We start from the raw sequence: 27,083 nt of genomic DNA, 5'->3' as shown, positions 1-27,083 counted from the left end.
TTATTGGTGTTCAATTTACCAACATACAGAATAACACCCAGTGCTCATCCCGTCAAGTGCCCCCCTCAGTGCCCATCACCCATTCACCCCCACCCTACATGTGCCAGTTCTTATGCTGTGCTCAGGGCTTGACTCACTTCTCACCTCAGCCCTGTGAATTTTTGTAGATGAAAGGACCAAAGCCCAGGGGTTTTATTCAAGCTTACTCAGCCAGGAGGGGTGGAGCTGGGACTTGACCTTTGTCTGACTCCAGAGTCTGAGCTCCTGAGCATTGCCATCATGCTCACTAGCATTTCCTGGGACTCTGAACCCAAGTTTTATTTTATTTTATTTTATTTTTTTTTTAAACTTTTTTAATTTATGATAGTCACACAGAGAGAGAGAGGCAGAGACGCAGGCAGAGGGAGAAGCAGGCTCCATGCACCGGGAGCCCGACGTGGGACTCGATCCCGGGTCTCCAGGATCGCGCCCTGGGCCAAAGGCAGGCGCTAAACCACTGCGCCACCCAGGGATCCCCCAAGTTTTATTTTAAAAACACATCTAGCTATAGAGACCACAGATGCCCACCTCCCTGCAAAAACTCCTCTCCTAGTCCTAACTGGCATCTGCCTCTGCCTTTCTGATCAAGGCTCTTTCCCACAGAATCGAGTAGAATTCCCTTCACTTTCAGTATGCATGTCTCTTCTCTACGGTACTGGCTATATCTCTCTAGAGATCAGGGTCTACTCTATTTCTCCCTTTTGTATGTTGCAAGTGATGTGGTGCCTGTGTGGAAAAGCAGGTAAAGGGTATTCTGAAGTCAGTGAGGTGAAACAAGTTTCTGAACTAAACTCAAATTGGCAGTTGTCCACGAGGAGACTGTCTGGTGGCCTCTCCCCTCATGGACTGCATAGAGAAGGACCCCCTAGACTGATGATAGTCACACATCAGTTTGTGCACACAGCAGTACGCTCAGTTGGCATTCCTTGCCCCCTTGTTTTATGGAGAGGATGGCTCAGTGACTGCGAAGTGTGGTGGGAGACTTGTGTAGTTACAGTGTGCACTAGCCCTGTAGGTGGTGGGGAACAGGGGGCTTGGCCTTTGGAACTAGACCTTCAGTCACATTCTCTTTCAACCCCTTGCTGTGGTAGTCTCACCTCAGACAGCCCCCAGACTTGTGCAGTAGTTAATCAGACAGACAGTGTCCAACATGTAACAGGTATTTGGTGGTAGCTCCCCTTTCCTTGCAGGTCAGGGAAAGGACTTGAACAAAGGCAGATGCAGAAGGGCCTGAGAGCTGTTCAAGTATTGGGGAGAGCTATGGTATGGGGGAGATGAATGTGGCCAAAAGGCAGTTAGGTACTAAGATATCAGATTTGGGGGCGCCCAGCAGTGCATGGCTGGCTGACACCTTCCACCTTTGTTGTCTTGAGTGGATCAAGATGGTGGACTCTTGTGTTACTGATACTCTGTGGCTCCTATAGTTTGATCTTTTTATCCTGACCTTTTAGTTCACCTGGCCCGAGTTCTTGGGCCCCAGTGAGGTAAACGTGGAGGACTTTTGGGCCACGATGGAGACAGAGGTGATTGAGCAGGTGGCCTTCCCTGCCAGCATCCCTATCACCAAGTTTGATGCCTCTGTTATTGCCCCCTTCTTCCCACCACTCATGAGAGGCGCTGTGGTCGTCAACACCGAGAAGGACAAAAACCTGGATGTGCAGCCGGTACCTGGTAAGATCACCTGGTGGCTCACTCGGGTCAGGGAAGGGCCCAGTCCAGAGGCTGGAACATTTCCATGGCCAGATAGCATCAGTGGCAGAAGGGGGTGGAGGAAGGCCCACTTAGAGGGCTCTTAATAGAAAGATCATGACAAGGGGTCATGAAATTCCCTAGAGGTTAAAGTCAGGTGTAGAATTTTGAAGAGCCGCAGCCACCTTTCACAAAACAGTACTTTTCCTTACAAAGTGGAATGTATTTTCTGTTCTATTTCATTTTTAAAATTCTGGATATGACCCACTGAGGTGATTTTATAAGTATTGAGTATGTTGTGATCCACTAGTTCTCAAACAGTACTTCCTAACTTTAGATGCTGAGGTCCCACCTCATACTTGATGTTTTAGGGCCTAAAATTCATTTTCCTTTTTAACATCTCCACATAGTTCACTGTTGGTTAGGCGGTACAGTTTTGAAATGAGACCCACTGCTCATCGTGTTGCTGCCCTTGTGGTAATCCTCTGAGATCTTGGTTCTGAAAAACCTTAAAAGATGAAAAGCCATACCGATTTTCGAGTTCTTTGCAAGGGCACTCTGCTGGATCTCTATCCTAGACGTTCAAGGTCAAAAAGCCAGTTCTGAGAGACTTGAAATATCTGCAGAAGTTAGAAGACCCACCTGGAGTCCACCTCCCTCAGCACCGAGGGCAGTGCTCAGGGCAGAGCCTGCTTCTACTGCTTGCCGGATTTAGGCCTCGTTCCCTGGTTCTCATCCTCACACTTGAGGGACTCCCTGTAACCCCTGTTGCCTGGTGGCAGTGTCCTCCCTTCAGCAGGGTCGTCTCTTACAGGCCATGGTAGTGCCCTGGTGAGGCTGCTCCACGAGGGCACTTGCAAGCTGGAGGAGATCGGCTCCTACAGTGAGGAGGAGCTCCGGCACCTGCTGAGGCAGTGTGGCATCCCCTTTGGGACAGAGGACTCCAAGGTGAGTGGTGGGGGCTTCCGTGCAGACAGGGACTTAGGGAGCAGACTGGTGGTTTGCTTTCTGAGCAAGGAGATGAGCATCTGCAACAAGTGCCTCTTGTGGTACACAAGGTGCTTGGCTGGCAGTCAGGGAGACCTGGGGGATCATTTGCAGCCAGGTCATGACAGGTATGCAAGGCCTTTCCCTCCAATCAGTTCTTCTGGCCAAGGTAATGGGTCCAGACTCTGGGGTCAGGAATACTGGTTTTCCCGCTGTCTAGGTATGACCTTGGATAAGTTATCTTTCATCTCAGCCTCATTTTCCTGGTTTACAAAGTGGAAATAACCAAAATACTGACCTGACAAGGTTGTGAGGAAGGCGTTTTGCAGTGTGTGGTTATCGCCTCTCCAGGCCCTTTGTGAATGAGCATTGTTATATCCAGAGAGAGGGGTAGGGAGAAAGGGACGGAGGCTATGTGTGTGTGCATTATCCATTCATTATTTACTTTTCTTCAAACTAATGTTCTTTTGAACATTTTATGCTTCCTTCAAGTTCAGATTCAAATATTAGCTTCTTTTTGAAGCATTCCCTACCCTGTGAAAAGTAGGAAGACCCCCAGGCCTCAAAGACTCTGGCACCTTGATCACTCTGGCTGGCTTTCTCTGGGACCTGGTCCTTTCAGGGCGTCAGAGTCCCCATCTGTACCTAAGACATTAAGCTAGTAAGGCTCCAAGGCATACTCTGACCTTGACAGTTTATTCTCTTGCTTTGGGTATTGAAGTGAGCATTTGGTGCTGCACACCAAGCCTGGTCCCTTAGCATTTACTACTTTGTTTTTAATCTTGTCCTGCTCCAGGAACAGCTCTGCTTCTCCTTGTTGGCTCTCTATGAATCTGTACAGAATGGAACCAGAGCTAGACAGCCCCCACCTCATCTCACGGGGGGTAAAATCTACAAGGTGTGCCCCCATCAGGTAAGTGGATAACGAGGAGCTTGGGGTGAATTTGTCCATGACAGATTGCCCACACAGAATCTGGTTGATCAGCTTATCCTGTGGGAGCTGGCACTTAGGTCACTGGACAGCCTGTGGAATAGCTCATTTTGGGTCAGATGCCACCCTTTGGACTAGGAAGGGAGCTTGGGTCATCATCAGTGAATATTAAGCACCCTTTCGGATGCTAGCCCTGTGTCAGTTGTTGAAGGTACAGAGGTGACTAGTGAAGATGTCATTCCTCTCTAGTTGACCTCACTTAGAGAAGAAATAGAGCTACCATGGCCTAGGGGGCTAGCTCTGAAGGAACAAGATAAAGCCCTGAGATAGAAGGCAACAGGGAGCTCCTGTCTGGCGCAGCCAGAGAAGGTTGAAAGCCCAATGATGAGCTATGGAAAGAATGTTCCAGCAGAGGGAAGGGTGACCACTAAGTCCTTAGTAGGGAAACATGGTGAGCCCAGAAGAGGAAGACTGGAGAGGTAACCAGAGACCAGATCATGTAGTGCTTTGTAGGCCGCAATAGCAGTCTGGGTTTCCTTCTGAGGGTGGTGAGGGACCCACTGGACTCTTCTGAGTAGGAATTGGGGAAGAGGTAGTTCTGATTTGGTTTAAGGAGGGCACACCTCAAGTCTGTGGAGCGTGGACAGGGTAAGGCACTGGGATAGCTCTGGGAAGGTTTCGCACTGTATGACAAAGCAGGTTCAGGAAGATACTGGGGTTGAAGACCCACTGAACAGGTACCAAATGGGGGAGGGATTCCTAGCAGAGCCCTCAGTTCACTCAGCTGCATGAGTGGGCATGGCAACTGGCTGTCAAGAAAGAATCTGATTATCAACTTCTTCAACAAAAGCCGTGTTTGAGGGGCAGGCTTGATGCCTTTCCCCTGGCAGAACAGACCCTGAGCAGAGGACTGTGTTTGTTGACTAGGGACTGGCTCATGAGAAGCACATGACCACACAGCTGTGAGAGCTACAGAGCTCAGGGCTGTGATGGGCGAGCGGTAGCACTAAGAGGTTATAACTAAGACTGGTGGGGGTGAAGGAAAGGAGGTGGAGGGAGACACTGGGTCCCCACTGCACACACAGCTCCTCCTCCCCAGCAATGAAGTGGCTCCTGGGAAGCACAATCAGTGGAGGTGTTTACTAGTTTACATGGGGTTCCCATCTGGGCGACATATCCGGGTCTGGAGGGGAGCTGCTCAAAAGCCCAGATGCTGAGACCCCATCCCCAAAGGCTGATTCCTTAGGTTTGGGATAGGGTCCAGGAACCCCCACGTCTAACCAGCTGTTAGCTGCTGGGGCTGTGTGGCTAGGAATTGGAGCCTGTGGACTAGATGGTACTTAGTAGGGCAGTGTGGAGGGTGGGGTTGGGGACCTCTTGGCCTCGATTGAAGACCAGATGCTCCCAGCTGTACTCTCTCAGGAAGTCAGGGATGAGTTGGCAACTTTATTTAGGGACAGAAATAGGAAGCAGAATGTGATGGGCTCTGGCAGGACAGCCATGGCTTTAGTCATGAAACCTGATTATTCATCTTTCTGGGAAGAAGACTCAACTCTGTCTGCTGATTTCTTAACTCTGTGCTATGCCCTCCATCTCCCTGCTCAGGTGATCTGTGGCTCCAAGTATCTTGTGCGAGGTGAGAGTGCCCGCGACCACGTGGATCTGCTTGTCTCTTCCCGCCATTGGCCACCTGTCTACGTGGTAGACATGGCCACACCAGTGGCCCTGTGTGCTGACCTCTGCTACCCCGAGCTGACCAACCAAATGTGGGGGAGGAACCAGGGCTGTTTCTCTAGCCCCGCAGAGCCACCTGTGGTAAGTTCCCTTCTGAGAAGCTAGAATAAGTCCCACAGACTGACCATGTCTCACCTCCTGGTTATTTGGGAAGGCCTTCTGGGAACCATCTCTAGCATCCTTTGTCTCAACTAATATTTTGTCTTGATGCTCTGAGCCAGCATTTACTGCACAGATTTTTACTGACCAAGCCCTGTATGTGTGTGTGAGTCCCCTACATATCACTTAAGAGTGCCCAAGGTGTCCCAAGCACAGATATTTTGGGTCAAAGGGGTTGCCTTCCAAGTACTGATAAGCCTTTAACAGTACTGCCTCTGGGAGATGTCATGCACATTGGCATACTAAAGGCCTGGATCAATCAGGTCTTGGGTCTGACTGAATATAATGCATGGCATACCGGTTGTGATCTAGAGGCCCAGAGGCTTAGAAAATGCCACTCTAGCCAACCCTCTCCTTTTAGGAAAATGTAAAGTAAGGTCCAGAGAGGGGAGATGGACTTTGTCCAGTGTTACATAGCAGATAAGTGGCAGGACCCTCATCTCAGTATTTTAGTGCTTTGTACCAGGCAGTGATTCCTACCAGACATACGTGCACTTTGCTGGAAGAGCCGTGAGGACTGGCAACAGGAAGAAGGGGACGTTATCATCACTTACCTTCTCCTTATTCCCAGGGACTCACTGGCTCTGGGAGGTTGTGCCAGGCACTGCTGAAAAGCACCTGAGCCTCAGTGAGAGCCCCGCTCTCCACTCCCCTGCAGCCCAGCCTGAAGTGACTAGGCATGGTAATAAGCAATAGCAGCTCAGGTAATCTAACATCTGTTCTGGGAAGTGGCCTCTGTGACTGTCACTGTCCTCCCAAGGGGACGGAAGCCCAGGAAGAGGAGAGGGGACTTGCCCCAGGAGATGTGAGCATATGTGGTAACTTGAGGGTTTCAGTAGGGCTGACTGACACCACCCCCCTTCACTCTCACCCACCATACAGCTTTTACCATAGTCATTCTCTCATGTCAGAGTGGTTTCTTATCTCTAGAGCGTATCCTGCCCAGAACTCTTGGACCAGCATTATACCGTGGACATGATGGAGGCTGAGCACTCTGTCCAGCACCCAGTCACCAAGACTGCCACACGTCACATCGTCCACGTAGACACACAGCCCAGTCCTGGTGACCCCAGCACTGGGCACCACTCTTCAGCCCTGTGCCCTGAGTTGGCACCCTATGCGACCATCCTGGCCTCCATAGCAGACAGCAAACCAAACAGTGTCCGCCAGCGGCCCATTGCCTTTGACAATGCCACCCACTATTACCTCTACAACCGCCTCATGGACTTCCTCACCAGCCGTGAAATTGTCAACCGGCAGATCCATGATATTGTGCAGAGCTGCCAGCCTGGCGAGGTGGTCATCCGAGATACCCTCTACCGCCTTGGGGTTGCTCAGATCAAGACAGAGGCAGAGGAGGAGGGTGAAGAAGAAGAGGTGGCCGCAGTGACAGTATAAGCTGGGCTCTTGCACAGGGACTGCACCGTCTCAAGCCATAGTGAGGCCCTTGCCCAAGGCAGATCCATCCAGGGGACTGACGGGAACGTTCACCTTTGGGGAGGCCTCTGATGCTGGGACTGACCAAAGAGCTTCCATTTCCTGAGCACGGTGGGGCCTGGGGTCCGTGGTTCTCAACCTTCTGGGGGTCAGGAGAAGCACCAGGACACTCCTTACTAGCCCTGAGAGAACACTTGGGGGACATCGTATGCTCAGCGGAGAGGAAGGGAGGGCTGAGGGAGTGCTGGTAGCTGGTGGCTTCCCTGGAGCCTCCTGTGGGTCAGGGTGGAGAACCTGGGGTAGGCTAAGGCGGCGGAGTCCGGCGCTAGGTGGGGAGGCTGCTGCGGTCTCTCTTGCCACCCCTGGGGAATGTTCTTTCCAGCCCCTGCAGCCACATGACTTCCTTAGCCTGTTGCCTTTGACTTGGGGCCTTGGGGGCCTCATTAGCTCTAGGGGTCCCTTTGGGCTCTTGATTTTCCCAGAGGAGGGATGCATTTTCCTCCTCCTCTTCCTCCACCCAAGTTTAGGGGAAGCTGAGGAGGGAGAAACAGCCACAGCTCTCTTCCAGGACTGTCTTCTCTGCCCTGAGCTTTGAGGAAGAGGATCCCCTTCCTCCTTTCCCTGGCCACTGCTGCTGCATCCTACATCCTTTCTGGGCCCTGGACCCTCACCACAGAGGGGATGTGGCCCGTTGGCATGACATAACCTGGCGGCAGTAGGAAAAACTCCCTTCTGTGAAGGGGAAGCAGACTGGGCCATAAGGAAACAGCGGGACTGGCTCAAGTGCCTAAGGTTTGCTTAGGGCACGGGAATTGGCCGTGTGTTATTTAATTTATTGAGAGGAGTGGAGTAGGTGGCTTTTTTCCCCTCCTTCTTCCCCTGCCAAGAATAAAATTTATTAAATTATCTGTTTTGGTGAAGCAAGAGTCAATTCCATGCTCATTGTGTGGGGTGCAGTGTGGTTGAGCATCTGAGGTGCCAAGCTGGTCACTTGACATGGAGGGTGGAAGAGACCCTGGGGAATCCACAGGCCCCCCAGGGACACAGAGAACTGGAGGCCAGCTGTGTTAATGCTGTTAGTTTAATGACTGAGACATCCCGCAGGGCAACTGTTAGTTACGGGGAGTCAGCTTGGAGTGCATGCTGCTTGCTTGGTGTGGCCAGCCACACGGGCCCCTGCCTTCCAGCTCAGAATGATAGGGGACTGGTCAGAACCCCGAACTTTTAGCTGCCACCTGGCTCATTGTAGCGACCAGATCCAGAGCGAGTGGGGCTGTAGAGACCAGGTTAGAGGGCGCGGACTAGGAGGTCCAATTCATTCTTAGGAGCCACCCTGCTCTGAGGCGCCCGAGCCAGGCACAAGTCTCTGAGCACCCTTCTGCTCTTGCCATTGCACTCAGCTACAGGAGGCGTCCTACTCTGACAAAGCCCAAGAAGCCTGGTTTTCCCAAAGTTGATAGGCACAAAACCGGTCCGTTTCCAATGAGATAAGAGGGAGAGTAGGGAAGGGGGTTCCTGGGAGTGGGAACAAGGTTAAGAGGGTGAGCTGGGGGTTCTCCCCTTTGGCATAGCAAGCATGAGGCCATAGCATTGAGAACAGTGGGCGGGGGGCTCAGCCCTAGCCCCTGACTGGCAGTGATGGCCCAGGTCCCGGAAGGGTTCTTCCCAAACTCCTGTGGATCTCACATTCCTGAGATTCAGAGCTGGGCCGAGCTGTTGAGTGAAATGACCAAGGGCAGAGTCCGTAGGCTCCCCGCCGTGGTGCCCCATCCACAGTGGAGTTGAAGCTTGGAGGAAGGGAAAAGCAGTGCTTCCCGGTCGTCTCCTCAGCAGAACTGGTAGTTGTTGGGCTGCAGCAGGGGCTGGGCAATATCCCCCTGTTCACAGCAGGCCAGGTGCTCGCTAGAGCTCTCCTCCTCTGGCTCACTACTGCTGCCACTGCTACTGCTGCTGCTTGGCAGATTGGTGTAGTCCTGGGTTGGAGAGGCCAGGGGTGGTCAGTCCTGATGGTTCAGGCCCAGCCTGGCCTGCTGGATCCACCCACCCACCCTGAGGCTGACCCCACTCACTGGCTCTCTCCTGTCTGCTTGGGCCTGCTCCTGGAGGAGGGAGCAGATCTGCTGGAAGGTGGGTCTTCGGGTGGGCTCCAGGGCCCAGCAGGCCTGCATGACGCTGTATCTGATGGGACAGAAACTGCTTATGGATCTGGGGATCGTGACACAGCTGTGCGCGGCAAGCAGGCACACACACCCCCCCCCCCACACCTTGCAGTCTTGCCCAGCAGAGGTCCTGAAACCTAGTGAGAACGGGCCTGACGCAAGACCTGTGCCAAGCCCTTGACCTGCATTATCTTAATCTCCCCAGTAGCCCTTGGGAGGTATTTATTTCATGCCCATTTGACAACTGAAAGGAGAAAAAGCTCAGAAGTGTTCTCTTGCCCAAGCTCCCAGAGCTAAGAAGGGGCGCTCTTGCTGCCGGCAGGTGGTTTGAGGGCTGGGCTGAGAGATGAGTAAGTGGCTAACGGGAGACTTAAGGGCAGGCGGGCTGCAGGGGCTTGGGGCTGGTGAACCCGATGGGGCACGGGGAGCGGCTGTGCTGAGTGGCCAGGGAGGAGTGCAGTGGGTGGATTCATGGCCGGCTGGCCTGTGCAGAGGCCGCGGTGCGGTGGGGGGTCAGCAGCTCCTGGTGGGCCAGCTGTGCTGAGGCAGTGGAGAGGCCGCAGTGGCTGCAGGCTGTGCAGTGAAAGGCTGGCTGACACTATGGTTTGCCAGGACAGAAGAAATGACAGGAGCCTGCCTTGAGGTCATGATAAGAGTCTGATTTAAAAATCATTTGTGTAACCAGTCCCAGTTAGGAGACCTCTGAGAACACCCTCTAGGCTACCTGGGAAACCAGTGCAAACCCTGAACTCGCTCTGAAACAGGTTTGGTTTGGCCCACTGTGGGGGAGGTAAAGCCTGGCCCTGGACCACCCGATAGGGAGACTGGGACCAGGCGCACTTCTAGCCCCTTCAGCCAAAGCCTGGGGTGTCTTCTTTCCTTCCTGGGGTCCCTCACTTACATGTTCTTGGGGGCGAATGCAGGCTGGGCCATTTGGTATCCATCCTTCACTAGTTTATAGAACTTGCTGTTCACCAGGATGCCAGGGTAGGGGTTCAGCCCTGCAAAGGCCAAGATCGCGTAGGAGACCATGCTCAGTGCTCACCTTCATCTCCCCACACCCACATACATCTTGGGAAGGCTGGGGTGCGCATTACAAAGGCCGTAGGCTTCAATAGAACTGGGGGGTTTTCACGCAGGCCTCGCAGTTACACCCAGAATTCCAGCACAGGCTTTGGAATAAGATGTTAGAGGAGCTTGTTGAAGGGCTTAGCCCAAGTCCCTGGGCCTAGTGCTCCAAAAGCAAGATAGGCACATTACAAGAGAAAACTGCATCGAGGAAGTGGCAACTGCATGGGCAGGCAAGTGAGGGAAAAGGTTGGAGAGGATGCCTGGTGGCGTGAGCTTCTGCTCAGCCCTCACGGGAGCTGCACTGCTTGGTTTTCAGACTCTTTGCCCATCATTTCACTCCCATCAGCCTTTGCTCCGCCCTGGGCACCAGGTATCCTTGAGTGGCATCCTCCATGAGTTATCGGACACCATGGTAACAACACGAGTCAGCCCCAGGCCGATCCTGCACTGGGCCAGCGGCTTACCGAGTGAGAAGATTTCCCAGAGCAGGATGCCGTAGGACCAGACGTCACTCTGAACCGTGTAGACACAGTCAAAGATGCTCTCTGGAGCCATCCACTTCACGGGCAGGCGGGCCTGGCACAGCAGACACCGGTCATCTCGGACCCTGGCTCACCCCCGCTCCCCAGCCTGGCCCACCCTCACATCCCCGCACTCACATTGCCTTTGACGATGTAGTTGGAGTCATTCATGATGTCCCTGGCCAGCCCAAAGTCCCCAATCTTGGCCACACGCCCACTGGTCAGCAAGACGTTTCGGGCTGCCACGTCCCGGTGGATGCACTGAAGGGAAGCGCTTGCAGGGTTAGTCTCAGCCCCTCCCCTACTTGAGCCTGAGGTGCTGGGGGGGACCAGCCAGGGCCCCAGAAGGCCTTGGGCTCCTCATTGAGGGGGTGGGCATCAGTCATGGTCCTCTACTCTGGCTCCTGTCCCTACCTTCTACTGAGACCCAGGTCGGAGGAAATTTAATGCTGTCAGATAGTTTAGTATTTAAAAACCACCAATTGCTGTGGCCCTCTGGCCCTGAGCACCAGGTCTTGACTTGGAGCTAAGCAATCTGCTCGGGCAGAGAAGTAGTGAGCCCTGGCACTGGGAACAGCCTCTGCCCCCCTCGCTGGTTACTAACAACAGCACCTGCCACCTCTAGGGCTCTACCAAGCCAGGCTCTTCTCTAAGCATCAACCCACATTATAACCCTGTGACTATGCCCATTTTTATAGATGTAGAAACTGAGGCTCAGAGAATCGCAATAGTTGCTCAAAGTCGCACAGCAAATGGCAGAGCCAATAATCAAACTCTGGACTCCCAGATCTGCTGTAAGGAGGACGGTCACAGCTCCCACTCACTGGGCCCTTCTTGGGTTGAGTGTGTTGTACACATACCCTCACAACACCTTCTCATACTCTCACAACAACTCAGGGAGTTCCCTTTATCAGCCCCACGAGACCGTGTGCTTCACAAGGGGACACATGGGTTGTCCTGTTCACACTGTTGACCCAAACCAAGGAATGAAGCCTGTTCTTGGAAATGGGGTCCTCTGCAGCCTGCTGCACACCAGGGAAACGGGGCTGCGCAGGCTGGGGCTCTCCCTGTCCTGCGGAGGAGGAACTCGCAGGCACAGGTTTCTCCCACTCACTCCTAGAGGCAGTGTGGCCGCTGCCCACTTGCTCTCTGCCACTCTGGCTCCTCCTTAGCTCCATCACATGCTCCCCTTTCCTCCCCTTCATCCTCAGTCATCCAGCCTCATCGGGGTAGGGGTGGGGGAGAGGTTCAGCCATCCCCCCTGCCCAACCTGATCATGCTCAGACCCAGTTTATGACTCACGTTCTTGGATGCAAGGAAGGCCATGCCCTGAGCCACCTGGCTCGAGAAATGGAGCAGGTCCCGCAGCTCTAGTGGTCGCCCATCCTCTTTGTCCAGGTCTGGTGTGGGGAGAGATGTCACAGCAGCCCCATCGCACCCCTGCCCCTCCCTGCCCAGACCCCAGCAGCCCTTCTCTGCACAGCAACCCCACCCCCACCCCACCCTGCAGCCCAGCACCTCCTCACCTTGTTCAGAAAAGGAGTCGTTTGACGAAGAAGTAGAGACAGGCCTCATTTCCACGTAGGTGTCTACACCCTGGCTGGAGAAGCCGCTGTCCCTGTACAGGAGAAAAGGTTGGGGACGGCGGGTGAGTTCTTATTGCTACACCACTCAGCTCAGGCCTTGGCCTCACCAATGGGCAGGGAAGGACAGTGACCTCAAGGTCAACTTGAACATCCTTTTCTGACCGGGAATCCCATGCCACGTTCTATGTGAGTAAACATTGATCTCTGCTTGGCCTTCCATGAGGAAGCTGACAATTTGTTCTATCGCTGGGCAGCTCTCTGCCTGCTAGAAAGCTCTTCACTGTCCCTCATGCCGGTCTGCCCCCTGGGATTTTCCTCCCGCTGGTTCTTGCTCAAGGGCCATAGACAATTAAGCTCCCTTTCCCCATAACAGCTCTGCAGGCATTTGAGCATATTCTAGGGCCCCTTCTTTGAGCCTTCTCTGTCTGGACAGTGTCTCTCACCACTTGGGGAGTTGTCAACTCTCCCTGTGCCCAGACCACCTCCAAAACTAGGGGCAAAACCCAGTCATTCACACTTTGAAATCTGGCCAGGTGATTCCAGGGTGCAGCCTGAGTTGAGACCACAACTAATTTGTGAGCCTATGAATAGCGATCTTATTACTCAGCAGGTCTGGTGGCCTGAGCTCCTACATTTCTAAAAGTCTCAGGTGACGCCTATGAGCTCATGCTTTGAGTTGGCAGTTGAAGAAAGCACTTCTTTAGATTGAATAGTCACTACTGCTTCTAATATTCCAACTAGGTATGATTTCTGGACTCTCTCCACCCCCTCCTGTTCCCTCTGTGATGAAGATGTGCACCTTGACAATACCCATACTCTAGTGTTCCCAGAAAGAGAAGGGAGTGTCTTATTTATGCTGTGACCATGGCAAAGCCATCCCCTCCCTTGGGTTAGAAACTATACTTCCATTAATGTGGCCTGGGAACCCACTGGCAAGATTGGTTCACATGCCATTTGCCCTTGAAGTTGCTCCACTGAGCACTTTCCCCACCTGTATGTTTGAAGATAAGAAGTTAATACTTTACTTTAGTTCTCATTTTGATTTGACCTGGCCTGAGGTTCCAGCCTGCAGGGGCCCAGCGTGAGCTGCCCTCTCAGAGGGGCAACAGAGAATAGAAGAGGAAGCAGATCCTGCCAGCCCTCATATTCGAGGATACTGGGTGGAATGAAATGGCCTCCTTCCCCTTTCGCCTCCCCAGGCTTGGCAGCTGACAGTGGCTAAGTTAGGAACCCAATGTATACCCTTCTCGTTCTGCTCCTGTCTCGGCAGCCTGACCCTGAGGCCCCACACGCCCCAAGACTGAGACTTCAGGACAGTGGTGTGGGCTTAGGTGAGTACTGGACCAGGAGTTCAGGGAACAGAGTTCTAGCCCAGGCTCCGCCTCTGCCCCTGACTCATGTGTGACAGGGAACTGGCCACTTCCTCTCTCTGGTTCCCCATGTGGCTTTGTCCATCTGCGTCCGGGTGGCTTCCAGGAATCACAGCATCATAGGATAACAGAGTAGGAAAGACTCTGAGAGGTTCAACCCCCTGAAAGCTCACCCCAGGGAAACTGAGGCCCAAGTAGATCAGGGACCTGGCCACAGTCACATTGTTTTGCACCTTCTCACCCAACAAACAGCAGACTCTGTCCAGGTGCTGTGCAGCCAGCCCCTGACAGCATCAGCCCCTGACAGTATGGGAGAAATAGGGCAGTTGCCCCCAAGATCTGCCCATCTCTGCCCAGAGCCCTGAATGGATCTTGTTTGATCTTTTATATACATTAAAGTGATGATTTTATTAATGCCTGTCTCCACCAGACTCTGAGCTGCACATCTTTGCCCTCAATACTCCTAGAACATAGTAGATGCCCCAGTATTTGTTGGATGATAGGAACAAGTAGTAGAAAAGCTGAGTTGGCCCATATAATCTGGGGTGACTTCTCCCCATGGCAGAGATAGGAATGCGAAGGCCACACAGCCACCCAAGCCTGAGTTAGCTTTACGGCCACACCCAGGGCTTACCCCTGCTCCTGTCCTTTGCCAGGATCTTACCTGCGGACATATTTCTTCTCCAGGTGGATGTTCTTGTAGCCAGCACCTGCCCCGGGGTCCTGGCCCACACTCACACTGGGTCCCAGCATGGCCTCAGCCTTCCTTCGCAGAAAGTTGAGCAGGTCACCATAGCAACAGTACTCGGTGATGACCAGAACCGGGCCTACAGCAGCCAAGACAGTGGGGTAAGGGCACATGGACAGGAATATGAGGTGGGGCAACATGGCCCCCTGGAATGGGACTCGGGAGTCCTAGATTCTAATCCTGTCTGTGAACAGCTTTTTCTGCTCTCTGCATCTCAGTAATCCCATCTGTCTAAAGCAGAGGAATCTCAAAAACTGTAGCTGAAGAATTCTTTCTTCAAAGGAAGTCTATGGTAGTTCCATGGGTTCCATGGGTCAAAGCTGCTCTGGAAGAGGAAGGGAGAGACTGGAAGTCCTGACGGGCCCTGAGGCCCATCTGTGGTGTGTCCAAGTGTCTTTGGATGGGAGCTTCACTCTAGATCCCCAGAATCAGACTTTCTGCACTCTAGGGATCTGCACTCTATCCCCTCTCTGGCTGACTCAGACACCCACCAAGGTCAGAACCACTGATCAGAGCACACAGAACTGTCAATCCGTCATAAACAGCTTCTGACCAATCCAGGCACCTGGTCCAGGAATTTGAGGAACTCTGAGGTCTATAGAAATCCTACAGTCACTTGGAGGAGATGGGAAGGAGAGGATGGAGTGAGGTGGCCCTGGGCCCTGAGACACTCAAGAGGCTCCAACACCATGGGCTCCACTGCCTGCCAGGACCCCTCACCTCCATGGGTACAGGCTCCCAGAAGGTTGACTATGTTCTCGTGCTGGCCCAGGTGACTCATGATCTTCAGTTCCGACATGAGGGCCTCCTTCTCGTCTGCGTGAGCTGTGGCTGGAAGATGGAACCACAGGTCCCATAGATCGGGAGAAAGCAGGACATAGAGAGTCACACAGACAGACGGGAGACACCCAGGAGAGCAAGCAGGTGCACCCAGTGCCCCAAAGTGATTAGTGACCAAAAAAGGGAAAAGGAAAAATGCAGACACACAGATGGCACTTAGGGAGAGAAGAGAGGTGGCTCATCCCTGAACTGCTCTTAAGTGGCAGAAAACCAAGCTGTGGCCAGACCATGGCCCAGGGTGACCTCTGTGTGCCTGGCCTCTTTCAGGCTCCATCAGAAGCCTCTCCTGACCCAGGAGTTAGCGGGAGGCTGGAGCTCACAAAAGAGGCCAAGAGTCCTTGCCCCCAATCTCAGGCCCTGTCCCCCAGGCTCTGATAGGCCAAAAATGTGGGTGGTGCCTCTTGTGAGGCCAGGGCAGGCCCTCCCCTAGCATACCCACCTTCTCCTGACTCCCCCAAATTCCCGAAGCCCCTGCCCCTCACTCACACTTCAGCATCTTCACAGCCACCTTCAGGACAGCATCCTCCTTGCCCAAACCAAAGGCTGTGGCCTCTACCACCTTCCCAAAGGCACCGGCTCCGAGAGTCTTCCCTGTGACACACACACAGACACACACACATAGCCTACTTAGAGCCCTGGACGACAAAGGGCCCTTCATCTGAGGGCCCACAGGCTCCCTGCAGTGCACCATGACGGGAGGGCATGGTGGGTGCTGAGATCCCATCTCACCAAACTGCAGGTTGTTTCGTGGAAACTCCCACTTCTCATTGTAGGGCAGCTGGGTGGGGTCAATGAACGTGTAGCTGTTGCCCTCGTAGCTCTCGATGATCTTCCAGCGCACCTGGTACTTGGGCTTCTGCAGGGGAGAGGGGAGGCATATGTCAGCTGGACCCACAGGCGGATCTGGGATCTCATCCCTGACCCCCGAGAACAGGGGTGTGGGCAGTTCCAAGGCAGGCAGGAGGAGGCAGGGGTGGCCTGAGATGCGGGTGGGAGGGGCTGGCACTGAGAGCCCTGTCCCTGCCTGGATTGGCCTCACCATGTGACCTTCCCTTGGGCAAGCCTTTGTTTCCCCATCCCTGTATTGAAATGCGTGGACAGGGTCACCTCTGAGAGCCTTGGCAGCTCTGACAACTTGGTAATTCTTGAGCCAGGAGGGAGGGGAAGATCTTGAGCTCTACCCATTCATCCATCCATCCTCCCATCCAAATGTTGTCTAGTTTTATTCTTAATTGTGGTAAGCTACATACAACATAAAATTTACCATCTCAACCAGTTTTGAGTAGACCCTTCACTAGTTCATTCACACTCTTGTGCAACCCGTCTCCAGAATTCTTTTCATCTTGCAAAACTCATTAAGTGACTCATTAAGCGTCTCATTAAGCGACCGTACTCATTAAGTGACTCCCCATTCCTCTCTCCCCTGAGCCCCTGGCCACTTATCTCCTGAATCCGACGACTCTAGGTACCTCATTTATTTGGAATCGTGCAGTATTTGTCCTTTTGTGACTGGCTTATTTTCCTGAGCCTAATGTCTTCAAGGGTCATCTGAGTGTCAGAATTTCTTTCCTTTTTAAGGCTGAATAACATTTCCAGACAAATATTTCACCGGGTTCCTATTAGTGCCAGACACCATGGATTCAGACCCGAAGAAGATAAAGCCCCTGCCCCCACGGAGTTTGCATGCAAGGGGCTAAGACAGGCCTTCACCTCAACCAAATGTATATGTCTGACATTTTCGTATAGTGCTGTGGAGAAAATAAAACCGGGTAATGGGCTAGAGAGTGCTGGTCCGAGGGCAGGTCAGGGAAGGCCCCAGAGGAGGTGCGAAGCCGGTCGGATGACCGTCGCAGGCTCAGTAGGTAGCAGGTGCAGAGGCCTGCAGTGGGCAAAGTCCTAGCCAGTGTGCGGGGCTGGAAGCTGCCGTGGGCTGCAGGGAGGTGGGGATTGTTCCAGAGGCGGCAAATCTTGAGCACTGGGATAGGTGAATGGATTCCCTCCTACCTGCACCGAGGAGCCCTTGAGGGTGGGATGGAAGTGAGGGAGACGTCGGACTTTATATCGGTAAAGCAGGAGGGAGAGGCCAGAGCCAGATCTGGGGAAGAGAATGGCTGCCTCCCCTTCCTGCCCAGGGTGGCAGCTGCCTGGGGGCATCATGCCAGGGGGGGTGCCCCTGAGAAGTGCTGATGGAAGAGGGACTTTAGGGGGAAAGTGGAAGCTGGGCTTGGATGGTAGAGGACACTGAGGCCTTGGCTCAGCAGTCCCACTCTTTCCGGTCGGCCCCTGGGGACAGGGACCAGCTGGGCTGTGCTTAGCAGCTGGGCTCCTTCTCCAGGCACCCAGCCTGGGGGAGCTAAAGGGTACGTGAATGGGTGTTGGGGAGGCAGGCAGCCGGGGGCTGCAAGTTGCACCAGATGAAAAGACTCCAGAGAGCCGTAGGGAAGAACTTCCTGATGGCAGTTTGGGAGAGGAGACTGTGGTTAGACACAAAGAAGAACTTCCGGGTTCTGACTCTGGAGGGAGCCTGCGGGCAAACTTAACATCCATGCCATGGTTTGGGGAGGAGAGTCGGAAGCAGGAGCAAAGGAGGAGGCTCCCGAGTCACAGAGGACTCCAGCCTCGTGTGGGGTGACTTCCCCAGCTCAAAACATGGAGAGAAAGCCCTGGGGGGGTGGAGGGGACTCTCTGACCTCCCCCAGGCCACTTCCATCTCCAGGGGCTCCTGTGGCCAGAGCTGTTTTTCCTCCTCGCCACTTCTCCTTCTGGCCCCTGCAGCTGAGTCAGCCCCCTCCCCAGCGCTGCCCCGCCCCCAGCCAGGCAGGGGTGTTGGGGAAAGGGGGGGCTCCAAGGAGGAAGATGTCCTCTGGCTGGATCTCTGGTCTCTGAATCTCAGACTCTACCTGGAGGAAGACGCAGCTCGCCCCCCCCCCCACCTCCCCCTCCACGTCTCTGGCATCCCGACCCCTTCCTGGGAGGCAGCCTGCAGCTCGGCTTCTGTGCCCTTGGCCGCCCAGGGCTTCTCCCTTGGGGTGCCCGCCTGACGGAGAGCCCTTCCAGGGAAGTCGGGACGGGCCACCTGGGCCAGGTTTCCTAATGGCAGTAGTTGTCCCTAATGGCAGCGTGCTCCCTGAGCAGCCCCTGTGGCAGCACACTGGGTGTGCGTCATCTCACATCTCACTTACTCCGTAGGACAGGCCCAGGCCCAGGCCTCACCCCACTTCCCCTCAGTGACTGAGCTGGGCAGGCCAACCTCCAAGTCCTGTGACCCTCCCCATCTAGGCCTGCCGGTTCTGGGCTGCTGGATGTTCTCTGTCTTAGGAAAAGGTAGGACCTCAACACTTCCCACTGGAAACCCTGGGGACCCTCCAGTACTGCCCCAGTTGGCCTCCAGGCCCCAGAGCTCAGTTCTGACTCCAGGATCCCAACCCTTCCTGCCTCCCTGCCTCATCCTTTCCTCCTTGCCTCCTTCCTCCTTCCAGCCTGCTGACTCCTGCCTTTTTCTCCCCCCCACCCCCAGCCCCACCCCCGTGGTCTCTCTAGGGGCCAGAAAGGTGATGACTCAGGCCTGAGGCAGAACCAACCCTTCCCCCTCACTGCAGGCACAGGCAGGGAGGCCGGGCCAGGCTGGGTCCCCAGTGCAGACGCAAAGCTCAGAACCCCATGGGGCAAAGCAGAGGGGACTTAGACGGAAGGGCCTAGAGGCAAGAGCATGACCATCTTGACCCCTTGAGGTTTTGTCCCATGGGATGCCCTCCTTTTCTTGGCCTTAGATTGATTGGTTCAGGGGGGCAGTTACATTTCCTGGATGGGAAACAAGGTGGCTGGGACCACATGTTCCAAAAATGGTCCCATGGAGAAGAGGGTAAGGTGTCCCCAAGCCAATGCTGGCCCGGGGAGCTGGGCACCTCAAGGTAGAAAGGGCTGGAGAGGGAACTGGGCCCTACTCTGGAATCTCTGCAGGAGTGTCCTGGGCTGAGGAGGCAGTTCTAGGAGGGGCAGTGGGAGGCAGTTTTCAGCTCCATAAAAGGAAGAAGTTTGCAACAATTGGAGCTGCTCAGAGAAGGAAGAGGTGGCCACAGGAGTGAGTTAAGGCCTGTCCTCAGAGGTGGGCGAGCAGGGCCCAACAACCACTGTGGGTGTGTGGTCAAGGAGATGCCCAATCTGGGACACTCCTACAATCCCAAGATGCATGAGCTAACATGGGTTCCCCGGGCCACTTCCTCCTGGCACAAGGGCGTGCAGCTTCTGTCCTGAGCACTGTCTGTGCCCAGCGCCTTGCTAAGTCCCCTACATGCAGTCCCTTGTTAAATCCTCATGACAACCTGGTGGGGCGGCCACCATTATTAAACCCATTGCAAGATGGAGAAACAGAGACACCTCCAGCTTCCCCTGAGTTACCATAGTTGGAGACTGGCAGAGGCAGGATCCACATCCATCCAACTCCCAACCCCTGGCTCTTAAACCAGACTATCAGTAGGCTCTTGGAGTGTCAGAGGAGGAAGACTGGTAACCAGTCCCATGGTACAGGTGGGGAAACTGAGGACTAGAGTGGGCAGTGAGTCAGCCAAGGTCACACGGCAAATAAGAGTTTCAGAGCGGGACCCAGATCCTTCAAGTCTTGACCCGGCAGCTTTGCTTCTTGGAGGCTGTGGTCAAAGCTGCCTCTTCAGGCTGGGTGTTGGCATGAGCATGAGAGCTGAACCCATGGGCCCCCATGGGCCCCCTCATCCCATCCACACTAAGTCCTCTTCTCATACTAAAACCCCCAAGGCAGGGGTGCAGAAGAGAAGGCCCAGAGGAGGCCCGCAACGTGGGTTATTCACCCCTAAATCACATTGCTCCCTTATTCGAACCCACTGATAGCTCTGAGCCTACAGGATGGATCCCAACTCCTTGGACTCCCCAACCTGCCTCCTCTTCTAGGCACCAACATTTCTAAATCTTGCCTTGGTGGTCCCCACCCCACCCCACCCTCCCCCGGGTACACATTGCCCTCTCCCCCAGAGATACTGTTTCCATCCCTTACCGTCCCCCTGCTACACCCTGCATTCTCCAAGATCTGTCCCACTCATGACAACCACCTTCTCCAAGCAGTCTCCCTTCCCCACTAGGGGAAGACATCCATCCCGCTCTGACCTGGCCTCAGCCACTGTTGCAGGGGACACCACCTTTTGTGTAGGAAGGCAGCGAGGCGGGGTGGCAGGAGGCCTCGGGCTGCCATGTGGGAGGCACCTGGGACCCTTGGGCCGGTTCTTCAACCTCGCCAGCCCTCAGCGCCTTTAACTCTAAAATACCGACTGCCAAAAAAATGAAATAAAATACTGACTGCCAGACAGTCCCTGCTCCCAGCTTGTCGGGAGGGGAAGATAAGATGATTCAGTGTTTCACATGATGACTAGGAACATGGTTTCTTAAAACCCAGCCTCTGCCACCGACCAGCCGTAGACTAGGGCAGCTGCCTCCACCTCTCGGAATCTCAGCTTCCAACTCTGTAAAACAGGCTTAGCGATGCTATCCGCGCGCTGTTGTCGAGGACATTCAGTGAGAGGAGGTAAGTGACAGGCTTCACAACATTGCCCCTAAAATTGCCATCGCTGACTGAGAGCTCAGGGTGACAGGCAGTGCGCTAAACGTCAATGTGCCGTCCAGGGCAGCTTCCGTTAGCAGTAACTAACGAAGGGGATGATGATGGTCAAGCCTTCCTCCTCCACTAGACCGCCCACCACCCGACGTGAGACACAGACCCGGCCCCGTGAGGCCCTCTCTGTGTGCTTGAATCCCCCAGGGGGACAGACCCCCATGTTCCTGCTCGCCCGGAACACCATTCCTCTCCCCACTGCATCCTTGGCTCTGTAATCCTCACCCTCCCTTTTCTGGTTGTTTGACAGGCAACCACCTCTTACTCTAGACAGTGAACCCCTCGAGGGAAGAGCCTCAGAGGCTCTGAGTTTTGGCTCACTCAGCACCCGGCTGCTCATGTTAGCATACAGTTGGTGCCCACTAAAGAGCTGTTGGCTGAATGGCTGACAGAATGAGGGAGCTTTTAGGGGGGCTACAGGGTGGATTCTCGCAACCTGGTGGCACCGTCCCAGGGTCTGGCTCATTCTGGCGCCCGGATGCACCCTCCCCCCGCCACTGCCCTGCCCAGGCTCACCTGCTTATATTTGTAGAAAAGCAGCAAGAGCAGCAAAAGCAGCAAGACCATGATGGACATGCAGGTGACCAACACAGGCGTGAAGAGCGGCTCGTCAGGAGGCTGGATGTGGGCTCCTGGAAGGGGTGGAGCAGAGGAGTAAGCCGGCAGAGGGGGCCTCCGAGACCTCCTGCCACCACTGAGATCAGGCCACTGCACTGCCTGGAACACAGTAGGTGCTCAATAAATGCCTGTTGACTGAACAAAGTGTCTTCTCACCCAGAAGGCCCCAGAGCCTCAGGGAGTATTCCTATAGACCTTCCCCCAGCCAGGAGCAGGGAGGACAGCCCCTCCAGTTTTGCTCACGCCCAGCCCCAAATCCTGCTCAGTCACAGCCTCTGTGGCTGGGGAGCCCCTCAGGTCGCTGCAGTACCCCCTCCTGCCAGTACAAGGAGCCTCTGCAGCAGGCTGGCCTAGTGCCCAGCTGTGGCTTCTGTGTGTACGCATGCACGCATGCACACACTCATGCACACCATACACACTCCCACCCACCCCCACCCCCAGGGATGGGCGTTCACCACCCACACCTCCGGACAGCTCACACAGAAAGACCTAGCGCTTGGACTAATCTGCCGTCCCAGCATTTCCCCCACTGCTTTCTCGAACATCCCTTGGAACCACAGCCTTTCTGAGGGTCTGAAAGCTTGGCTTATGGCCCCTGGGCCTCCTCTTCCCAGATCAATAACCTTACTTCTTTCAATACGTTTGAAGGACACAGTGTCCATCATCTTGCCCAGATCAATAGTGTGGGGGTCTGAGGCCAAATCTCCCCTCTGCCTCTCAAGAGGCATGTGACGTCGAGTCTGTGACTTCTCCCTAAGCCTCTGGTTCATCGTCTCCCAGGTGGGAAGGAAAATAGTGCTCACCTCCCAGGCTTGTGTGAGCTGAGACAATGACCGTAAGGTGCTCAGCACGACGCCTGGCACAGCGTAAGCACTCAGCGCACCATCCGTTTAGATTTGTCCACATACGCCCCCCAGCAGTGAGGCAGAGCAGCCGCAGGCAGCTGCGTGTGGAGTCTGGGCCTAGTCGCAGCTGCTCCGAGGCCCCCGCAGGGCCCCCGCTGAGCTGGGCACAGGCTCGCCCTGCGCTGTCCGCCCAGAGAGCCCCGCCAGGGCCAGGCACACAGTGGTGCTGAGTCCTGCTTGGCCGAAGTCTGAAGGTGCGGCGGGTGTCTGCGGCTGCAGGCCTCTCACTCACACTCAGCCGGAGCCCTTGTGTGACAGGGAAAGGCACCCCTTCCTCTAAGCAGACGCGGCCTGCGTCAGTGCCCGGCTAGCCATCAGCACCCCTGGACAGTGGCCCGGAGTGAAGGAGACTGTATCTGGAGGGAAGAGTGTCTGAGAGGGAAGGAGGAGGCTGAGGGGGCTGGCCCTGAGGTGTGGTTGGGCTGTGTCCACCTGTTGCCTGTCTCTGTCCCCGTGCTCGGAGCTGCACGGATGCCCCGTCCCCCTGTGCATCCCTGAGTGCCTGGCACACAGCTCATGCTAAATACATACTTGCGAAGCCACGCTTCAGGCTGCTTTCTCTCCGGACCTCATGGCTTCCTGCCCTCCGCTCTTCCTCCCCGCCCCCTGTGCTTCTAGTCCTATGGGTTCTGGACTCCTCCACCTGCCTCTTCAGGAGACCTTTGTTCAGGAGGTGGCTGGAGTCGGACCCAGACAGGTGGAACTCGGTAGGGCTGGGATCTGCTCCACTTTGGCCCTCCGGCTCCAGCTCCCTGGCTCCCTGGCTCCCTGGGGCTGGGGCAGTTTCTTGGGCCCAGCTCCCACGCTGGCCTGGGAGGGGTGAGGGCTCACCTATGGGGATGGGCCTGAAGGCCTGGGAGCTGTTCCCCACGCTGTTGAGGGCCCTGCACTCATAAGTCATGTTGTGTTCCATGGTCCCCATGGCCAGCAGGCTGTGGACGATCACCTTGTGGAAGGGCTCCTGGCTCAGGACCTCCGAGTAGGAGTCCTCTAGGACCAGCGCTTGGGCCTCATCACATCTGAGAAGAGCAGAGTGTGGCTTAGAGTTTCAGGATGCCCAGTCCCTCGGCCCCTCGGCCCCTCAGCCCCTCGGCCTGGGGTGAAGAAGGTGAGCAGAGCCTCTTACCTATCTGTGTGGCCTCTGCACTGCAGCCATGTCACATTGGGCTGGGGATACCCAGAGGCTTCACAGAGCAGTGCGTCAGAGCCGTTGACAGTGGTCCATGTGATCCTGACCTCTGGGGGGTCTGAGGAGAAAAAGAGGAGTGGAAGAGGGAAGGATCAGCCCCAGACGCCCCGAGTCCCCTGCACTGAGCTGCTTTCCCTCCATCGTCCATCTGCAAGCCCCAGGGACCTACAGGCAGCCCAGGGACCTTACTCCCCAGCCCCCTAACTGAACTCCCGCTCCCACCCCCACGCACCTGCCCCATCACTCACATCGTAGGGTGAGCTCAAAGGTCAGAGAATCCCCGCCTCTAGTGTTTCTGGCCAGGAAGGAATAGCGACCGGCCTCTGAAGGCTTCAAGCGAGGCAGGGAGAGGGTGGAGGTATACCTGCAAAGAGGGGCAAGCTGTCTGGAGTGAACCCCAGTCCTGGTACTTGGACAACCTTCCTAAAGGGCTTTTTTATTTTTGGTAAACTGTCCAGGACACAAAGGCCTTGGCTGAGCCAGGCACAGGCTGAGTGCCATTGAGACATGGGAAAATCAGCAAACCTAATCAGCAACCCAATTCCTTAATTGCTTCTCTCATTTGCAAAGTAGTTTTGTCCTGAGATTTCTTCTTTTTTTTTTTTTTTTTTGTCCTGAGATTTCATAGAAATGATGTCTGTGAAGTGCCGACCCTGGAAAGCACATCAAAGCCCTCCCCCCAGCCCCCGAATGTATCTACTTACACCACCATCACTGGGTTAAGCAGTCCCTGCTCAAAACACCAGCACCCAGGTTAGCTGCAGCCCCGAAAGCACCAACCCTGCCAAGAGGGACTGTGAGAGGGATGAGAGGCAGGATGTAGCCCCAGGGCTGCAGAAACCAGGGTTCAAGTTCTTGTGCTGTTGTTTCTTAGCTGTGTGATCTTAGACAAGGTACTCAACGTCTGATCCTTTGCTTCCCTTTCTGTGAGGGTTACACTGATGGTTATTAATTCACAGGCTTGGCCTGGGGACGAAAGGGGCATATATTCGGGGTACTTGACTCAGAGCCCAACTCAATGTAGATTGCGGTTATATACCAATTTAATGGTGCCTTTTGTTACAGAAAAGACCCAGAAGCAAATGCAAATAACAAGTTATCCTCAGCTGATTCCAGATAATTTTTCCTTTTTTTTTTCTTTTCTTAAGCTCTATTTTAGCATTTGTCCATTATGGACATGCACTGTTTAGGTAACAGATATGTTTTTTAAAAATAAACTACAGCATATCATTATAAATTACACTGGGCTAATACCCATGGTATTCAAAGGGCAATCTCATTCAGCTAGACCTTAGGCATACAGAACCCCTCTACACACCTGCCTCTTAAGCTGGAAGAATTTAACTTTTTTGTGTGACTCAAAGTCACCATCATGAATGAACACATCCATCACATGAGCTCAGTTTGGTGGCTGTTTGGTGACCAGGTTTTTCTGCCCTGTGCTGGATGACCCCACACTACCGTGTTTGGGGGATCTCCAGAGTTTCTTTTTTGCAATGTCCCTGTTGTCTATGGATCCCTGAAACCTGTCCATGGACCACCCCCTCCCAGGGGTCTATAGACTCTAGATTCAGAACTTCTGCTTTAGACAAGGAGAAGCTAGAAATCCTGACCAGAATAGATGAGAAAGGAACTGGGAGGAGAAAAATGAGGAGGACAAGGAAACATTTTTGTCCTGCTGAACATTTTGTTCTGTTTTGATTCTGAAATTTGGCAAGCTGGAAGCCAGGCATTCATGAAGTCTGGGCTTCAGAAGCTAGAAAAAGAACTCCGGAGAGTTCTGGAGTTAGAAGTTGGCTAAGGGAGTATCTAGCAAACATCTAGCAAATCCCTAAATAATGGCAAATATGTCTCCTCTCCTAAGTCAATTAATGATGAAAATACTGGCTGGAGATGGTGTCAAGGACTCCCAGGCTGCATGGGGACCCTGAGGGAAAGAGCTCGACAGTAGAATAGAGAAGTCTGTCAAGAGCGTGGGATAGGAATGGGTTGCATGCACAGCGCATGCTTGCTGTTCTTGAGTGCCGTACTCTTGTTCAGACACAAGTGGGTAAAGAAGCTATTGTTTTAACACCTGCTACTGGTGTTCCTCCTATAGACGAGACTCTTATGTAGTAGACAACCTGGTTACACCACTTTGGATGGGAAAGTGACACCCTGAGGTCGTAAGGAGACAGAAAATAGACTTCTAACATGTTGTGTTTGGGAGATAAGCCAGATTCTAGAAGTGGAAAGAAGGGGGAAAAGGAGTCAGATGACACTTTATGAGAAGCATTTTGAGCCTGTAGAGAAGAATGAGCCCTTTAAAGAACTTTTGATGTATATGTGATTGTGTGATGCTAGTTCTGTCTACCCCCTAAACCCATGTATGCGGTAGATTGCCTGTGTAGTCATTATTAGGAGGGTGTCTAGGAGTAGAAATCATGAAGCATGGGGCAGCCCGGGGGGCTCAGCAGTTTAGCGCTGCCTTCAACCCAGGGCGTGATCCTGGAGACCCGGGATCAAGTCCCACATCGTCGGGGTCCCTGCATGGAGCCTACTTCTCCCTCTGCCTGTGTCTCTGTGTCTCTCTCTGTGTCTCTCATGAATAAATAAATAAAATCTTAAAAAAAAAAAAAAAAGAAAAAGAAAAGAAATCATGAAGCACTGTCTTCTATATTTGGATTGGCCACAAAAGAAGAGAATTAATGGGATTAAGAATTATTCAGTGAAAAAAAAAAAAAAGAATCTTCAGTGAGCCTGAGAATACACACCCCAAGAAATAGTAGAACTCTTGAGGAGGGCATTGGATTTTCCAAGGATGTGGGACAGAGGGGCAAGCCAATTTTATCAAAGTCTCAAACACAGATGACTGATATTGAGGTTCTATAGTCAGGAAAAGTGAGACCCGGAAAAGGGAAGGGATTTATTTGATCCAGGTCACTAGCAAGGCTGAGATATGACCCAGTCAGTGTCCTGCTTCCTGGCTGAAGTGTTCCCCTTCTGGCTGTGGGGCCATCCAGATTTGAGCTGACAGGTGGTACCTGTATGTGTCCTTCGTGATGACAAACTTGAGTTTGGCCTGCTGGTCGGAGAAAGGTCCCAGATAGGTCCAGTTATAACCTTCCAGGCTTGGGTAGGCCTCCACCTTGACTTGGAGATCGACCTTCTCACCCACAGTCACTTCCTGGAGGAGGCTCTGCTCAGAGGTCAAGTTCAAGTAGGCACTCTCTGGAAAGCAGAACACGTAAAGATCTGGCATTGCTGGGAAGATGTCTCAGTTTATTTGCTCATTTGGTGATCCACCCATTGACTCAGCCATTTAGCTGGACCCTTCCTGTGTGCACCAGGTGTGCAGCCCCCACCCCTAACCAAGACTCATGCTCTGGCATCTCCCTTCCCACCACAGCCCCACAGAAACCCAAACACTTCGCTGAGCCCCTGGGAGAACTCGGACAAATTCTTATCCTCTTTGCTACCTCT

The 27,083-nt window shown here is 53.9% G+C and overlaps 2 protein-coding genes across 4 annotated transcripts in view; one reads left to right on the top strand and one right to left on the bottom strand.

Moving 5' to 3' along the window:
• HMGXB3 (HMG-box containing 3) overlaps window positions 1–7,884 on the top strand; it is a 47,194-nt gene extending 39,310 nt beyond the window's left edge. For all 3 annotated transcript variants that reach the window (XM_072824547.1, XM_072824549.1, XM_072824548.1), the window contains 5 exons: window positions 1,491–1,710; window positions 2,543–2,676; window positions 3,512–3,628; window positions 5,252–5,461; window positions 6,470–7,884. In XM_072824547.1, coding sequence (XP_072680648.1) covers window positions 1,491–1,710; window positions 2,543–2,676; window positions 3,512–3,628; window positions 5,252–5,461; window positions 6,470–6,937 — 1,149 coding nt within the window. In that variant the 3' untranslated portion in view covers window positions 6,938–7,884. The remainder of the gene's footprint in view (window positions 1–1,490; window positions 1,711–2,542; window positions 2,677–3,511; window positions 3,629–5,251; window positions 5,462–6,469) is intronic.
• Window positions 7,885–8,039: 155 nt separating this feature from the next.
• The window catches only part of CSF1R (colony stimulating factor 1 receptor), a 29,982-nt gene continuing 10,938 nt past the window's right edge, over window positions 8,040–27,083 (bottom strand). The window contains exons 6-21 of the mRNA XM_072824550.1: window positions 26,645–26,831; window positions 23,870–23,985; window positions 23,559–23,679; window positions 23,264–23,451; window positions 21,426–21,541; window positions 16,001–16,127; window positions 15,758–15,862; window positions 15,152–15,262; window positions 14,348–14,510; window positions 12,254–12,345; window positions 12,030–12,127; window positions 10,866–10,988; window positions 10,671–10,782; window positions 10,037–10,136; window positions 9,046–9,154; window positions 8,040–8,949 (exon numbers count right to left, since the gene is read on the bottom strand). Coding sequence (XP_072680651.1) covers window positions 8,803–8,949; window positions 9,046–9,154; window positions 10,037–10,136; window positions 10,671–10,782; window positions 10,866–10,988; window positions 12,030–12,127; window positions 12,254–12,345; window positions 14,348–14,510; window positions 15,152–15,262; window positions 15,758–15,862; window positions 16,001–16,127; window positions 21,426–21,541; window positions 23,264–23,451; window positions 23,559–23,679; window positions 23,870–23,985; window positions 26,645–26,831 — 2,015 coding nt within the window. The 3' untranslated portion in view covers window positions 8,040–8,802. The remainder of the gene's footprint in view (window positions 8,950–9,045; window positions 9,155–10,036; window positions 10,137–10,670; window positions 10,783–10,865; window positions 10,989–12,029; window positions 12,128–12,253; window positions 12,346–14,347; window positions 14,511–15,151; window positions 15,263–15,757; window positions 15,863–16,000; window positions 16,128–21,425; window positions 21,542–23,263; window positions 23,452–23,558; window positions 23,680–23,869; window positions 23,986–26,644; window positions 26,832–27,083) is intronic.

Source organism: Canis lupus, chromosome 4 (assembly GCF_048164855.1).
Source record: "Canis lupus baileyi chromosome 4, mCanLup2.hap1, whole genome shotgun sequence".
Lineage (NCBI taxonomy): Eukaryota > Metazoa > Chordata > Mammalia > Carnivora > Canidae > Canis > Canis lupus.
This window is presented reverse-complemented; position numbering and strand designations above follow the sequence as displayed.